At 38.1% G+C, this 17831-nt stretch overlaps 1 protein-coding gene across 5 annotated transcripts in view; it reads right to left on the bottom strand.

The window, feature by feature from the left end:
• ccser2a (coiled-coil serine-rich protein 2a) overlaps positions 1 to 17831 on the bottom strand; it is a 48888-nt gene that overhangs the window by 12716 nt on the left and 18341 nt on the right. For all 5 annotated transcript variants that reach the window (XM_044052773.1, XM_044052775.1, XM_044052774.1 and 2 more), the window contains exons 4-9: positions 10204 to 10297; positions 7542 to 7650; positions 7227 to 7407; positions 6250 to 6315; positions 5980 to 6102; positions 1388 to 1534 (exon numbers count right to left, since the gene is read on the bottom strand). In XM_044052773.1, the coding sequence (XP_043908708.1) occupies positions 1388 to 1534; positions 5980 to 6102; positions 6250 to 6315; positions 7227 to 7407; positions 7542 to 7650; positions 10204 to 10297 (720 nt within the window). The remainder of the gene's footprint in view (positions 1 to 1387; positions 1535 to 5979; positions 6103 to 6249; positions 6316 to 7226; positions 7408 to 7541; positions 7651 to 10203; positions 10298 to 17831) is intronic.

The raw sequence follows: 17831 nt of genomic DNA on the forward strand, positions 1-17831 counted from the left end.
ATTTGTTTACTCTGTATTCTGTGTCAAAAATAACCACACGCAACAAAAAAAACTCACAGTTAACCTTTTAGAGGAACAGCATGCTCTGAAAATCCAAATGTCACTACCATAATGTGTTTTTCCCCACAACCCTGCAAAACACAGAGCAGAAAATAGTGTTCAATGTAGTGATGACATGGTGATGTAGATTATAGGAGGCAAACAAAGAACAAAATGGAGCAGTCCAAAGGAAAAGAACAAACTCAGTCCTGCTATGTTTCATGTTGGAGTGTGAAAATATACACCAGACACTCCAGGTCACAGATAGATGTTTCCACCATAGAGATGATGTCCACCGAGTACTGCTAGCCCTGCTTTGATAGTTTCCATAGCAACTGTTAAACCACAGGCTCTTGTGGTAGGCAGGCCCACCTTAGTTATTGAGCTTTCATTTTTTTCTGTAGCTTCCCTCTATCACATAAAACAATACTTTCAACTAAATATATCAACCAGTTGTTTTTTTGCTAGTGTGTGTGGGGACCAGTAATCCTCAGGGAGAGCAAAGCCAGGTCCTAATGAGGAAGTTTCAGGCTAAGATTTAAATTGTGTTTATATCAAGGTTAGGGTGAGGCATAAACTGGTTATGGTTTATGTTAGGGATAACGCAGCGCTTTGTTTAGGCTGCCCAAAGGAATGTAATTCAGTGCAGTGTCCTAAAAAGTATAGCAGTGCAAACCTGTTTGTGTGTGTGCATTAAAAGCGGGTCAATTAGGTGAGTGTTTACTAGGCACCCTGCCTGTGGCACTCATGGTATTGAATCAATAACTTGGCGGCCACACAGCATGCTATTGTGGCATCACACTGAACTCACATAAGGGCTATCTATCAATCTTTCATCTTTCTCTCCCTCTCGCTCTCTGTCTGTCTTTCTCCAATGAATCTTCCATCCTCTTTTCCTCCTATTGCCCTACTGTACATCTCCTCTGTTCCCATCACTCAAACGTTAACACTGGCCTCACAACTCTGACTTCAGTGTGAGATGTGGGAGAGTGAGCAAGATAGAGTGACAAGCCCACTAACAACCTAATAAATTGCCTGCTATAGAAAGGGCAGGGCGCAGTCATCTAACAGTTCAGACATGCCAGCTGGAAAGAGGCAGAAGATAAATGATAGACTGACTGAATTACAGTAAGTGGGATGACTCAGCAACATGTTGCACATGTGCACATGGTCAGTTTATCCCGATGTGACTGTTTAAATGTGACGTGCACTACTGCACCAAGCAAACCGCTCAATAATGGAGGAAATAACAGCTTATGCTTTCAGAAACTGCGGTTTGCAAAACAAAGGTTGAGAGAGTGCACTCCTCTGGGGAGCTGTTATCGCTGTTGCGGATGTTCAGACTCACAGCGTGGCTTAGCGGCCTCCAGTACGTCTGGGTGGCCTTGTCATAGTGATGCTGCATTCGTTCGTCCATCTGTCTGTAGCTCTGTTGCTGTAAAGAGGGAGCCCTCTGGTGGTGGCACTGACACTTGACCTGATGTCCCTCAGCAGGCTGGGGAGACAAAAATAAATATACAAAGATGAAAGAAAATATTTGGCTATCACATCGATCAACTTCTCCTGCTTCTGCTATAGTGCTTGTTAAAAGGCTTGTCACTTTTGTAGTGCAGTTGAAACCAAAACACACACAGAAATAAAATCTTAAACAGGCAAAAAGTACTGAATATGCCCTTTCAATACAACACCGCCAACAGCACACTTTTACCAAACAATTTTAAATTATATATTGCTTGAAAGTTAAAAGAAGTACTGGAAATAATTGGTGGGGTTCGGTTCACAACAGGAACTCTCACCATTTTTTTTAGAGGTGAAAAATGTGGAAGAAAACTGGTGGGCAGCAGAAATCACTGACAAGAACTAACAGTCACGTACTGAAGCCCAGGTTGTACATGGCTGGAATTGCCTTGATTACTGATTACTTTGCTTTAACACTCAATAGTATGTCCCTTCTCATCAATTCAAATTTTACATACAATGTTATGTAATATGTTATTAATTAATTAATTCTGGCAGTAACAAACAAGGAAGCAAGTAATAATACCATTACATGTGATAAATGTGGGAAAACAACAATAACCTTTATTATTTAAAACTTTCGCATGAGGTCGCTTTAGGTGGGGAGTGCCAAATCCTCTGAAATAAGGAAAAAGGATGATGCACTTTTAACACATATAGTACACATACACAACTGTCTCACTTTATTTTTTATAAATATTGAACCTATTTAGTAAGTTTTAGTGTGTCAGCAACAGGTGGAGAGATTGAAAGTCAACATGTGTCTGCTTTAGAGTAGCAGTAGTGAATTATCACACAGTGAGAGGAGATGACAAAAACTTAAAAATATGTCAAATATCCACTGACAGTGTGTGAGATATTATATATCTATTACATATATCTCAACTGCAAATCGTTGTTGTCTTTCTCCTCTTGTCAAGACGTTTTTGAGAGGGGTAGTAAGGATTTTTAGCTTTGGTATCGTTCAGTATTTATGACGCTTAACACTAGCTGCTCTCTGCTCCCTCTGAGCATGTGTGTTGAACTGCTGGGTGGGGCAACAGACTATGCACAAATTAAAACTTATTTCACAAATATAATGGTAGCAACGCTGTTCTAAGTAAAGCCACTATTCCAATTCAACATGTTTTCTTAATATTTGATGACACATCATGGTTATTTTATGACTTCATATAATACATTTCTTACATACAGCACCTATAAATTATTTTGTATGCTCCTTTGTCAAATTATTACGAATAAATCAATGTTATATAACTGAATAATACGCAGCTCAGCTTGTCTGTGTTGCATATACCACATAACAACCCCACAGAGGTTGCTAGTATTTTGCCAGCTCAAACAAGAAGAATAATCATGAGCAGCCTGCCTCAGTAGCAGTGGAGGCAGAATCCAAAACTTCATTCCGTCAAGTAAGACTGAGAAATCTACTTTCTTTCTTTGATCGCTCCACTACTCTCTCTCTCTCTTTCTCCCCCATTATTTAATTTTTCATTCTCTGCTCTCAGCTCTCCATACACAAACACACAGACATGCACACATAAATTGTATATTCAAACTTTCTTCCCACCACACACAGCTCTTTTATTGTTTTTTTTTTCATTACTCCATTATGTTCAATTTAGTCGGTTCCTCCTTTGTGTCTCTCAGCAGTTTCTCTGCATCACTTTGCATTTCCTTCTTTGCTTACCAACAGTAGAATCATCTTTTATTCAATGTCAAGGACAAACTACAGGTCCATTGCCTTTTGACTTCAAGACCTACACGAGCATCACAGACCTGCATTGTTCTAGATTGTGCTCTAAAGTGGTGGTTTTGACAGTTTCTTGTGCTATAATTGTGCTGCTGCATTTGTTTTTGTTATATCTGAAGTGTTTTATAACAGCATGCACGCTGGGCATAGTTTGCTGCATATTAAAAACAAATCTAATGTTTACTTTCAAAAACTGAGGGCTCACCGGTAGATAAACACTGATCTAGGCCTTGTGTGCTTTATTTGCCGTTGAAGCCTGTGCTGCAGAGGCAACCGAAAGCCAGAATTCACAGAATTCCATTTTCAGCTTTCTGCATAACATCAACTGCCAACATGGCACGCTAGAGCTGTAATTTGTTACTTTTTAAAAATAAATGAATATCTGATACATTAAAATCATTGCCAAATTGAGTTCACACAGAGATAATTAAGCCTATCAGCTCCACACAACACTCTCTATGTTTCTCAGTATAGCAGTTTTTTTGTTTGTTTTCATGTCTGTCGTGACATTACCGTGCTACATGCCTGCATGTGCAAATCTGCCTGGTCTCGCACAGCAACACTATGGCTTATAATACCACAAACCACCTAGACAAGGTGAAGTGGATTCTTCAGCTAAAAGAAAATCTGAATGGTCAGTAGGACATTGTCATTGTTGCTATTACTTTTTGTTTTAGCTTTTATAGTTGGTGTCTTTAGATACATCAAATGTCAAATATAAGGTTATGGCTTGCTACTGTCACGTTTACACCTTCACTAATGCTGTTGTTTTTTTAAGGAAGTAGTCTAAAAGGGATTGTACTTGTTGCATCATCGCATTTTGATATATTTCTACATTTATTCTACATTATTTTCCTTCTATTTGGTCCATGTTTTGATTGTGTGTAGTTTGGTTGGCTGTAATATTTTATGTACAGATATTGACCTGTTCAGATAAGACTATGGTTTTGCTGTGGTCTAATAGAGGTGTCAGAGTGCTTACAGTGAATGCTCTGAAAGACATCGAGCTGAGGTCACTCAGGTTACCCAGGGATGAGCTGTAAGAGTATTTACTGTAGGAAGCCCCTCAAAATCTACTATTGGCCATGTACAGTCCCAGGGTGTTTTGGTTTTGTAGAGTGGGGCTCTCTCCCTCTCTCTCTCTCTGTGTTTGACTTGGGTATGGTGGAAGTCAAACCAGGTCCACAGTGTTTTGGTAATTGCTCGGTGGTCCACGGGGGCAATAGAGCTTCCAGACTGGAGCTTTAACAATAAGTCAGCAGCAGAGCAGAATGTCTCGGTTTTCATCTCATACTACATCCTCCAGCATCTTCACTCTTCTAGCCTCTACACTCATTAATTTGTAAAAATAAATTTTTTTTCCATATATCTTTGCTTGTTGAGGGTGAGAGGCCAGCAATATTGCAATGATGTTAACAGCATGTTGTGGGTGAGTGCTAACTTTAATTGGAGGGATAGCATGCAGTGGGATGGCTTGTGGATGATCCCCACATTGACATTTTGGTATTTCTTGACATGGTGGGGATTTTAATAATGGCAGCAAGGCATACAATTGTTTGGCTAACAAGGACGCCTGGCCAAGACATTAATGAATGTTAGACTGAAGATTGAGCCGCCAGTTGAAAGTGAATAGAATGTGAGTATAAATATGTGAGTTTGGTCCAGCTGTACCACCATACACACTGCATTGGACTTTCTCTACAGGGTTATTATGTTTAATTTTTGCTGGTCCTCCTTGTTCTTCTTTTCTTTTCATGTTATCTATTTGTAAGATCTGATAAAGCAGGAATTGGTGTAAACAAAAGATAATGGAAGCCAACATTTGTGCCTAGACATGTTCAACTATCTCAGATCTGTGAGAATTGCTGCCAGGGAGGTTGAACTACCAGAAGAGAAGCCTCTTGCTCCCAGCACCTGAACACTATATGAAAGCAATCAGCAAATATGAGCCGAAGCCTTGTTTGTGTATGCTTTAAAAACATACATCTAAATCCTGCAATACTCACTCAAGGCTTAGCGTGTATTTATATTCTACATGTTGCTCTAACAGGGTCCACATGGTGATGTAGTGGTTAGCGCTCTTGCCTTGCAGCGAGAAGACCCATGTTAGAGCCCCGGTTGGAACAAGGGCCTTTCTGCATGGAGTTTGCATGCTCTCCCCGTGTGTGCGTGGGTATTCTCCGGGTTCTCCGACTTCCTCCCACAGTCCAAAAACATGCAATGTGGGGATTAGGTAAATTGGACACCCTAAATTGACCATAGGTGTGAGTGTGAGAGTGAATGGTTGTTTGTCTCTATGTGTGTGGCCCTGCGATGGCCTGGCGAACTGTCCAGGGTGTACCCCGCCTATCGCCCGATGTCAGCTGAGATTGGCACAACACCCCCGCGACCCTCTGGCAGAGGATAAAGCGGTAGAGGATGGCTGGATGGACATTGCTTTAACATTTACAGCATATGAGACATGATGAGGGTATTTTTAAAAAATAGTTTCTGTGGAAGGTTTTTCAATAACATTTTTTAACTGTGCACCAAAAGGTGAGAATACGAGGACATTGTACAGTGTATTTCCAATAATGTAAGGTAACACTGCATATAATGTATATCCCCCAAAACAGTATACAATTCTCTTTGTCAGACATTTTATTATTTCATTATTCACATGAACTCACCATTTGTTCCCGCTGATGTTGTTGTTGCAGCTGTTGACACTGCAGTGTGAGCTGAGCAATGGTCTTGTCTCGATTCTTCAGCTCCTCTCTGAGCACCTGAACTTCCTTAATCAGCTCACCCAACTGGAAACACACCGACACACACATACAGTCTTGGTGAAAGGACACAGATAAACTCAGATGGACAATGTAGAAAAAATAAAAAATATACACTGTGCAAACGGCACATTCAATCAATCACCACTGTGAAGCTAAGGTCAAGTTACTTACCTGTGTTGCACTGGTATTGTCTTCATTCTCCTCAGGAGCCTCTGCTTTAGAGTTTGCATCCTCAAGCTGGAAATAAACAAAACACACACACACACAATTACGCACAAGCAAGAGGAGAAACACACAGATACGGAGTACACAGTGAGCCAGATCAATGACAACAGCCTTAGGCATGCCTTAAGTGCAATATTTCACTATAAGCGTATAATTTTACTCCTTAGCACATATGCTGAGCTGTCAACCACTGATGTTTGAAACCTTAAGCAGAGTTGATATGTATGTTTTTGAACATGCAATATAGAGTATTTATTTCAAATAGTCTATAGACTCTTATACAGCAACTATACAGCAACTATTTTTGAAGTACTGAAGTAAGTATTTCGGGATGAAATGTGGCTATGTTTTGAAAAGTGTGTATTTTATCTGGCCATGTTTATAGTGGCATGGAAAAAAGAAAGCAGAATATTATTCTTACACCACATTTCATACTAATAACAAAACTAATTACCTTTTTATTTTGTTGAATAAATGTGTTTTTCAGTCAATTACTTAAAACCCATTCAGGTATATATTTAATTATCAAATCAATCTTAATTTAAAATCCCTGTCTAGAGTTTCATATCATGATAAAGAAACTCACTTTGATTTTAATGACATAAGTGAATATCACATACAGTATGTGGCAGAGGGTAGAATGAGTCAAGGCATTCAGAATCAGAATCAAAGAATTGTGTAATCAATTCTATTTTGTGACATTCCAAAAAAATGTACTGTCTTGTACTTGTAACTTGTACCCCACCATATACTCAGCTTACTAGAGCGCTTAGCTTACTCTTTATCTTTTTTACCTTTACCTTAATATCTTTCTTTGTTGAATTTCAAATGCAGTGTATATATACAGTGTAGAAAGTCTGCGTGACATATTTACAAAGGGATGCAACAGCATTGGTACTGTATGTACTACGTGTGGGTCGCACCTGTAGCAATGTTTTGAGCTTCAGCAGCTGGTTCTTGAGCAAGCTACAATCTTGCGTCATGTGTTCGAGTGTGAGCTCATCCAGCATTGCCATGTTGCCATGGTGCTTGCCTTCAGAGGGAGGAGGACGTGCAGGAATCCTGGAAGACTTGAGTCTATCATAATTCTGGAAGACATGAGCCCTGAGAAAAAGGCAGGAAAAGACAAAAAAAGCTGTCACAGAGAGGCAGGCTGAAAAACAGTGGTGTCACTCATTGTATTTCCACATTTCACTAAATTTCTTGCAGTGATTTGTAATATTTCAAGCCTAGCCAACCTGCTGTCATTGTTGAAATGTCCTGATCCTCTCCAGCGGTGGTGTTTATGCTGCTGCCCCTGTCGACCGGCCCTCTCTGACCGCTCAATGTGAGACATCCTGTCCATGTCTGTATAGGAAAAATTTAGAGCAGAAAGAGCCACAATATGATAAACAGGATTTTTTCAGGCTTTCACTACCTGTGAGTAAATGTTTCATACAATGTGGTAATGCAGAAAAAACTGTAACTGTATATAAAATAGTAAATTATGCATAGATTTATCTTATTCTTAGTGTCTTTGAGCTGCCTCCACCAGGTAAACAAGTTACATTAAACACATTGTCACGGTATCTGTTTCAAGGAGTCGAAGAAAACACAGTATTTAGCAACACACAATAGCATATAGTTATGAAATGGACCATGGCAGCAACAACATAGACAACTAACACAAACCCCAAGACTTGACTGTCTATGTGTCACTAGTTTTTGGAAAGGGGGAAAAAAAAGAGTGACAGAATTCAGACATTGTGGTTAAAATACTTTACCCCAAATGTGTCACCTCACCAAATAGCTGAGAAGCAAACAGCCTGTTCCATACTGAACTGTAACAAAAACAACTCCCTTTTTCATTCAGCTCAGTAAAAAGTCCTCAAAAAGTAAAATACAAAGGTGGAGAAGAAATCCCTCAACAGCAGAAATGGAGAGAGGGAAGAAATGACTCCTTGTCCAGTCAGCTGGTGAGCAGTTAAAGGGCCAGGGAGAGAAAGTAAACTCCGCTCGCAGTCCACACTGCCTGATTCTGTTTGTTGACAGCCTTATTTTTCTGGGAACTCCCTGGGAACTGGAGCTGGGGAGAGGAGGACTGTGGTGGTGGTGGTGGTGGTGAGAAAGCAGCTGAGGTAACTGGTTTTTATCCAAAGCTTATAAGTCACCAGCTGAGGCAGGCAAGGGAGAAAAGCTGAGGACTCGCTCTTGTCAATGGATGTGATAGCTGGATGAAAATGCTACATGAGACCCCTTCGATACACCCATCTTTTGTTACTCTTCTTCTCCCTTTCACTTCTTCCGGTTTTGTGGCAGATGCTGAATTCTTTTACAAGAAAGGAAACACCCTACCATGGCCCACATCTTAGGGCCTGCCCTGTGGGTTGGAACTCTTTAGCCTCTATCTTTCACTCTATGTCTGGAGACTCTAACTCTAGCCATGACAGAGAGAGCTATAAATATCTCTTCCCAAAAAAAGAGTAGGCAGAGATGGCACTTCTATTCACATTCCTATCCCTTGCTCTCACTCTCTGTCTCCCACAAACTTAAAGAACAACTGCAAGGATATAAAGTTTGTTAGATACAACAAGCTATAACTAATGCAATTAATACAAGAAGCCTTTCACTACACTTCACTGAACAATCTACAGCCACTAAATGTAACCTAAATAAACACAAGCACAAACTTTAAATATGATTAAATCACTCTACTGCCAGACTGTTGCACTATACTGCATTCATTTTAGCAACATGTAGCTAATAAACCGGTATTTACACTATTTCAGCGTTGGTATGTGTGTAAAGGATCACCTATAAAATAAGCCATATTTGTACCGATGATTCCACAATAAAGTAGTGCATTAAACACATAATCACTGTACTGCATAGAACCCGGTTTCCAGAGTGACAACTAGAAATGACTACTGAAAATTCATGTCATGTCATAACAGGTCATTACTCAACACTTGTTTTCCTCGAATATAAAAACTGTGATGCTTACTGATGAATCCATAATTACATTATCCACACCATTATCACATGGTAATAGTGTGACCCCATAACCTTTAACATCTGCAATGTTATTTTACTTAATTGTAATGAGATGTGTCCTTGATTAAATTTACAAAGTGAAAATGGATGATGAAAATGGACGGAGAAAATAAGTTCACAATGTGGTGTCGAAATGGGAGCGGCAATGTAATGTGTGAACAGTAATTGAGGTATTAAGGCTATTAAGTTAATCATGCAAACATCATAGTGCTGTTGTCAAGGAAATCAGATAAACTCTGCTCCTACTGCAACTGCTAATATAAACGGAGCCAGACAGCTGGCTAAGTACTTCTCCAAGTCAGCTGCCTCATTGTCATTCAGAGCCAGCTGAGGGGCAGTAGTTGAATCGTGATTTAATAACTTAAAACTCTAGTAACAGCACATAATAGACAACAAGATGTCCATTCAAAGATTTTAATGATACTACAGAGACAAATGGTCACCCAAGGCAGGCCACTATTAATTTATTCAAGGCATTATATGAGAAAGAAGAATAACGCTGACAATAGCAAGCACAAACCTTACTAATGCATTAATTTACAATTATGGCCATAACAGTTTTGCTAGAGGTGTTGGAAATTGTCATGGCCACTGAGTAACCCCATGAATTTAAATCCTTTGTGGGATAACTGAAATTACTGTCTCTGTGTCCATGTCTTAAGTAGGCTGTGTGGAACTTTAACAGGCTTTTTGAAGATCAAGACCTTGTTTTGGGATTAGATTTAAAGTTAGAATTAGGTTTAGGTTAGGGTTAAGCATTTAGTTGTGATGGTTAAGGTTTGGGTCGCTACGGAATGCATTGTGTCAATGTGAGTCCACACAAAGAACACAAAACCAGCATGTGTGTGAGTGCGCGCGCACACTCACCGTGCAAACCATCTTCTGGCAGGTCCACATCTAACATGAGGTCATCATCATCCAACTCTCTGGTTGCTAAAGGCTCCAGGTTGTTCAGGATATCCTGAGAAGAAACATAAATGCAGCATTAGAGGCACATTATGAGTGCATTAGAGTCATATTATTTTGTGTCCGGGCAAAAAGTGTGCCAGAAAAAAGGTCAAGGTCCATGTGTTACTGTCGAGTAGATTTGCACATCTACTCAGTAAGAAGAAAACGTAAAATAGAAAGTATCATCAATACTGTAGTCTTCATGTCTTCCAAAAATCATTATAGCTGTTGTGTTTTAGTGTCTTCGGTAAAACAGGACATGATTCAGAGTCTGTTTTTTCCCCAAAGACTAGTGGTTTGAAACATGAAAAAACACACTCTCCCTGATCTCAAAACATTATAATTAATATGTCTGTTAATGGTGTCCATCATCCAAGTCATCAGGAGTTAAGTGTATAGGCAATAAGACTTGCTTGAGTAAAGCTGAAAATGATGACAATTTATGATAAATATTCATTTATTGAAGTCACATAGACTATTCATTCTTTCTAAAGAGATAAAAATAAATACAATTTGATATATATTCACTTATTACAAGGCAAGTCTTGGCCCGAGTCAAAAGTGAACCAGACCCTACTTTTGAAGGTATGAAGTATGTAAGTATGTATTTTGTTGTTGTTTTTTAAAAGGAGATGCAATCATCCTTCCCTGCTATCAATACAGCCTTTCTGTATAATAGATAATTTTGAAATTATGTGGATGTACATGATCTCAGTTCCCGCAATAATTGTATATTCACATGCCCTTGGGGGTGAATATACAATTATTGCAGGGGTCTAATTTATTTATTAATAATTTAGGGGTCTGACACTTGTAAGGATGAGCTGATACAATACCAAGCAACAGTATTGTTCTGATAGTGGCCAAAATCCCTGGATTGGATACTGGGGCTAAAAAAATATTTTTTTCCGATATGTAAACCCTAAATCTGACTTAAAAGCTCGACTAAACACAGGCAACACAATGAGAAGAGAGATGTCTGCCACCACCGTCATGTGACAAGAAGGTGAGTAACTGTAAAACTCTACCATCTAACATAAATGCATCAGCACAGATGTCTTATTAACAGCTAAGTTATATCAGTATGGGTAGAAATTCAACAATGTTATTTCAATATCTGTAGCTTTAGATATCAGTAATGTCTTCTAACACCACCACGGCATATTATTATTGCTATTCAACCAATTTAAGTCTCTATATAAATGTACAGAAGAATAACATGTAATATAATCAGTCCATGAATGTCAGATATACCAATATAGAATAGAGTGACATGTAATATTGTAGCAATTATCATGATGTTTTAACTGTATTAGTATTGTCATTTTATGACAGTGACGTAATACTTAATTATTATTGCTTGCTTTATTAATTTCATCAATAACCACAACGTAAGAAGCACTAATAATGTTCAGCGATACCATTTTACGTGATTCTCTCGCAAATAAAACACAAGAGGAAGAGACACAGATAACAAAACAGGTTTCAAAGGGAAAAAAAACTATTTTTTTCCTTAGTTATGAAGGATAATACAGGATGCTTTGAAAACCAAACAAAAACACTTCTCATAACAGCCTCAGAATATGCAGCGAGTCTGCTGTGCTGCTGACTGCAGAATTATTCAAAGTATATACCCAAAAGCAAAAGAAAGAATCGGTAGTTCAAAGCTTTATTTTTCAAGGCAATTTTGTGCTTCACAAAACCAAATTGACAGGGCTTTTAATACCAGACACAGGCATAAAATTACCCATTATTGAAAATATCATGAGTAGTATGATAGTGGACTGGCACACAGTGTTTCAGGTCTAATGAAGGAAATAGAATAAACAAAAATACACATGTGCAATATTCCAAATACTACCAACCAAGAACAATACAGAAGGGTGGAATATCAGCAGCTTGAAGATTCCTCCTTTACCCTGTTGCTCACATGTCTCTTGTCTCTAACCTTCTCTTGTCTATCAGCCTCTAACATCTTTTTCAAATTGCTCACTTTTTCATGGACAGTCTGTGAAATTCTGGACACACACATTCTTGGTGAAGTGTTAGAAATGTTCTGGCATCAGAATAAAGGTGTAAACGATTTCTTTTTTAGCTCTGGAACGTTTCTTCCATCTGATAGATCCTGTGTTTGTTAAAGAAGATATGGACGATTCATGAGCCACACAACAAAAAGCAACAAACACCAGAAGCTGCAAGTCTGCCATCAGTCTGCATTCCTACAGTTGCAATACTGATGAGCACTTTGAGCTCTTTGACCAAAGTTTGATTCTAAGTCATACACTGAGGTGTAGGTGAAGTGCAAGATGCTTCAAGAGGAAACTATGGGTCAAACCTCAAGCCATAAATGATTAATAGTTACCTGGCCAAGGTGCAGAGGTTAAAACTAAGTCACATAAGTAAAACAAGAAGTGCCTGAATTCTGTAATCTCTTAAATAACCATAAGGGAGCGACTACACTTGAAGTAGAAGTCAGATTGTATGTATACAACCACACTAGTTATGGACAAGTGTTTTTCTTTTATTTGAAAATTCTTTATCACTAGTTGAAGCCACTTTTAAACATGCATTCAAGTGAGGAGTTGTCCATAATTTACCCAGAAGGACAAATATGTGAGAACAAAAATGTACACAGTAGTTGCAATGGACATTATCCAGAACCTCTCCAGCCAGCTCAAGTCAAATTTCCAGATAATGTCTAATTCAGTCTTTGTGTGACCACAGCATGAAACGTTCCTGACAATTCTGAGTGAGTGTTTGGATGAGTGTCCTGCCTTCTGAATGCTCAAATCAGGCTCCACCCTCTGGTATGAATTCTCTGGAGATGAATCTGCTGTTTTGAGTAGTAAAGTCCAAACAATGTCAAAACACCATTCTGGAGACATTCTTCAGAGTTCATGTCTGAAACTGTTTTTTGTCCAGATGGACAGATATTGACACATGAAGTTTTCAGTTCAGCTCTTATGAATCCTGACTATGCAACTATCAGTTGTGAGCAAAAAAGTGCTGTTACACTGAAACACTGCTTCACTTATCTGTGGTTCAACAAAAGAAATCACACTTGTTGTTTCAAGTTATTATTATTACAATCTTTAGAAGCAAACAAGAGCAGCGTATAACATCTGCTTCCTGTTTACAGTAACACAAGCATGCCTAGTGTGTGTGTGTCTGTGACTGGACATGTGACATATGTTTTGACTTTTTCAGAGCCAATCCCTGAATCAGCACTGAACCAGTTTTAGATGACTTATTTTATTTCGAAAACATTTACTGACTATCTGCCTCTGTCCCTTCATCTTCATTGACCGTCTTGTTTACAGCATGTAGCTCCAGAGGAAATTGCATTTCACACTTGCAGGACACAACAGCTGAGAGAGCTGATAAATCTCTCTAATGTGTGTGTGTGAAGAATGTCCAGTGCATGTGTATGTAATACTTTGCTCTGTTTAAACTGGGCAAAATGTTGAACCAATAACTTTTAGATGGCATGTGTTTTTCTGACATTGACTTCTCCCACTAAGACAAAGAACTTTTCTGCTACACATCAAGAGTAAGCACCCAGAGAACAAACATACATCAAGGTAAGCAACTGAAAAAGGAATCCTGAATCCAAATCACCATCAAACTCATTAACTCACTAATTATGTCGTCCTTGGAACATAACTTCTACATCACCTGAAAGTTTCATCAAATCCCAGCCTTTTCAGTCAAAAATAGGCAAACATGCAGTCTACTTCCTCTGTGAAGATAGCTTTTGTATCACAGTGGTGTTGAAGAGTTGAGTAGAAGAGTTGATGTTTATTTTCCCGTGACAAAAGCAAAAATCTGTTTTACAATTGATGAATTCCAAGTACTAGATAAGCTGCAGATCCCGATCAACAGCTCTTATGAACCATTGCCGAAATGGATCTGAAGAGACAATTAAATTGTAGCTGTTGTACTTGCTCTTACAAAGGAATTCATGATTTTACTTTTTAGCAATATATGAATTTGACACAGGGTGTGCATATTTTTATATATCTTCAACACCTAGAGGCACTCCACCCCCTGTGGCAAGAGCATCATTCAGAATCTGACTAAAAGCTCTTCTAATGTGTTTCATAGAACAGCTTCTGCTCCCACCATGACATCGGGTAAATCTTCAATCCAAACTCGGCTGGTTCAAACACTGATTAAAACTTCATAATCATTGGGAAAGGACTGAGGCAGAACTAGTCTCACTTTCACAGTTTACCCTCAAATGATCTGTGCGTCTAAGCGACTCACTTGCAAGGCAAAATAAAAGCTCATTACAAAACCTAAATTCTACCCATTAAATTCTCTGAGAGTATCTTTTTTTGGATCTCTGGTAGACTTTGCCTCTTTGCCTGATTGAGCGCTACCGTGTCACTTAAAATTCAGGCCACAAAACCCCAGATTAGGCAGCTTGCTATCAAACAACTTCAAACAACCACAAAGTTCAACTTATGATAAGAGTGTAAAATCAATAGGTGCCAGAGAGATGTTTCCAGACTCACTGTACTTGTTCCTCTCAGACATTCCTGACGTGCTCTACTTTTTCGTTTCACATGAAGTCAACTGCAGCTTTCAGACCAACACCCTTCTGATAGATTCTAAAAAAAACTCAGTACCGTCAATGAAAATGGGAGAAATGAAAATGAAATGTATGTTTTACCATAATATGATGGTGGAATAATTTTCAGACTAATGTCCAAAGAATAATGCAACAAAACTAATGTCTACTTTAACGGTGTGTACAGTATGTGTGTGGGGGTCATATAGATTATGTATGAGGTTGTGACATTAGCAGCTCATTTACTAGAGATTGATGGATTAATAGTTTGGCAAATTATTACATTGTTTAGCTTTTAATTGCTTGTTAATGTGCAGCACTAGTAAATGACTCCAACTAAAGACAAAAACTATATCACACAAGTGTGTTTGACTGTATTATCATTCATTATTTTGTACACCAGCCTCCACATGTGGGTGTTGACAGGCTCAGTGACCACTTATAAAATGTGTATCTACTGCTATATTATATTGCAGAAAGCTTTTTATGAATAATTGATTATTCTCTATTTACTTTACCGATGTTCATTCAGTCGTGGAAAATCAAACCGTTCCAAGTTTCAAAGTAAAAGCCCTCTGGAAAAGGTAATGGTTTATACCTCCTGAACATCTGAAACTAAAGCAAGTGTTGAGCAGGACAAAGTAGGTTGAATATAATTCTACATGTTCCTAATACTCATTCACTCATCTTCTACCATTTTATATATTATAACTGGACTGCAAGAGGAAACTGGAGAACATGGAGAAAACCCAGGCACACATGGGGAAACCCTGCAAACAAAATGCAGGAAGGCCCTTGTTCTGACCGTGTCACAAACCCAGGTCTTCTTGCTTGTTCCAAATACACCCCATGTATTGAATTGAGGCAAAGAACAGGAGTAACAAAAGCCCTGTTTCTGTTTTGCACAGGGTCAATAATAGAGGCAGTATGGAGGTTTCAGAGCTGCAACTAACGATTATTTTCATAATTGATTAATCTATCAATTATTATCTCGATTAATCGATTAATCATTTGGTGTTCAGAATATCAGAAAACCTTAAAAAAAATTTGATTGGTGTTCGTCAAACCTGGAAATGATGATGTTCTCAAATGTCTTATTTTGTCCACAAACCAAAATGATTGACTTTTAATGATTTCTTTGTAATCCAGAGCAAAGAAATCAGGAAAATATTCACATTTCAGAAGCTTACACAATCCAAAATCTTATTTGATTATCAAAATAGTTGTCGATTAATTTAGTAATAGATTAACCGTTTCAGCTCTAGGAGGTTTGTTTAATTAATTGTCTTTTGAGTGATGGACATTGCAAGACAAAACTAAGAAGGAACTATCAAATCAGCAGAATGAGTTTCTTAGATTTATATTTCTGATTTAATGTAGTGGTGTTGAAATATACAGTACTGTGCAAAGGTTTCAGGCACCACCAGCTCTGTTGTTTTTTCTGTCTATATATTAGCGAGCTGTCAATGAGTTTAACTGAGTTTAACATGCAACATGTGTATATAATGCGCAGGCATGTCTTGAATAAACCTGGCATAATAGATGTTTGTAAAGCAGATATTTCTTTAAATGAAATAGTAGGACAAACACAGGATTTACCTGTAACATTAATTAAGGTTCCACTCCAGTATTAACAGAGCTGTGTTATTGTTCAACTGTACTTGACACCTATAGAGGATGTTTTTAGGGTTTTTTTTCTGAATTTTTCTTACACAACAAAAAACTGCATACATATTTTCTGGATGTGTTCCAGTAAAGTGAAATTGAAATAATTATCCTCTATTGTCGTTATAGCATTGCTAAAACAAGAAATCTAATGGTGGCCTCAAACTTTTGAACAGTACTGTATATATACATATAAAGAACAAGTGTCATCAGAAGACAACAAATCCCCCAATAAACCCAGATTATCACTGACTTAAATCACTAGAAGTTCCAGCCAAAGAAATTCAAAACATTTTAAAGTTCTCCTTCATAAATGAAATGATAACAGATGGACAGCCATGCAGGCACAGACTAACTGCCTTACTCAAGTATTATATCCAATCATTGCACTGCCAGTAAAATCTATACCCTATGAGTTTGACCATTTATCAGCAACCAAACTTCTCAATAAAAGTTTGTCTCGTTTTTATCTTTCCAATGTTGCTGCCTTCATATATCTCACAAGAAGCACACAGTTTAACATTGTCATGGCTGTGATGTGATAATTTTGAGGATGACTCAGACCACTGTCATTACAAGCAAAAATGCTTGTCGTGTACGTGTGTGATGAGACCACTGAATCAGCCTTACCCACAAAACCATTGTTTATCTTCAAGAGCTGTCAATTTAAAACAAGACAAAAGTAAACAGGTGAACTATAAGCCTCATTAATTCAACAGTACTGTTGCAGCATGTTCCATAATGGCTGAACACTCTGAAAACAATGAGCTTAGACACCCCACTCATTCAAACACTAATGAATTCACCTGTCTCAACCTGGATCCACAAAAGTCTAAAATTAGAGGCACAATAAATAAATCAGGGTTAAAAAGAAACTGTGCAAAAGGAGCAAAGTGACAAACCACAGTATTGTAGTAACAAAAAGAGAGAAGATAATAAATTAGAGAATTTTATGAGGGAAAAGTACAACAATTAAGCATTTTGTATTCAAGGTTTCATGCTGCGAAGAGGGACACTGGGCTGTAATTTCAAGAGAAATCTATTTCTTCAAGGAAACACTCCAAAACAACAGGCATGGTCTAAAAGCAACATATCTAACCCACAATTTACTGGAGAAATTCTGGTTTTGAGTTTGTGTCGAATGAACTACATGACAACAATAAACTCCGGTGATCATGTACTATAATGACTAATGCAACTAATAACCCACTACCATATTTGTAAAATGTTAAGATTGTGCATTTGGTAGAGATGAGAGCAATCACAAGGACATCAATTGTGATACTGTAATCCATATTATAATAAATTA

Source organism: Solea senegalensis, linkage group LG20 (assembly GCF_019176455.1).
Source record: "Solea senegalensis isolate Sse05_10M linkage group LG20, IFAPA_SoseM_1, whole genome shotgun sequence".
Classification (NCBI taxonomy): Eukaryota; Metazoa; Chordata; class Actinopteri; order Pleuronectiformes; family Soleidae; genus Solea; species Solea senegalensis.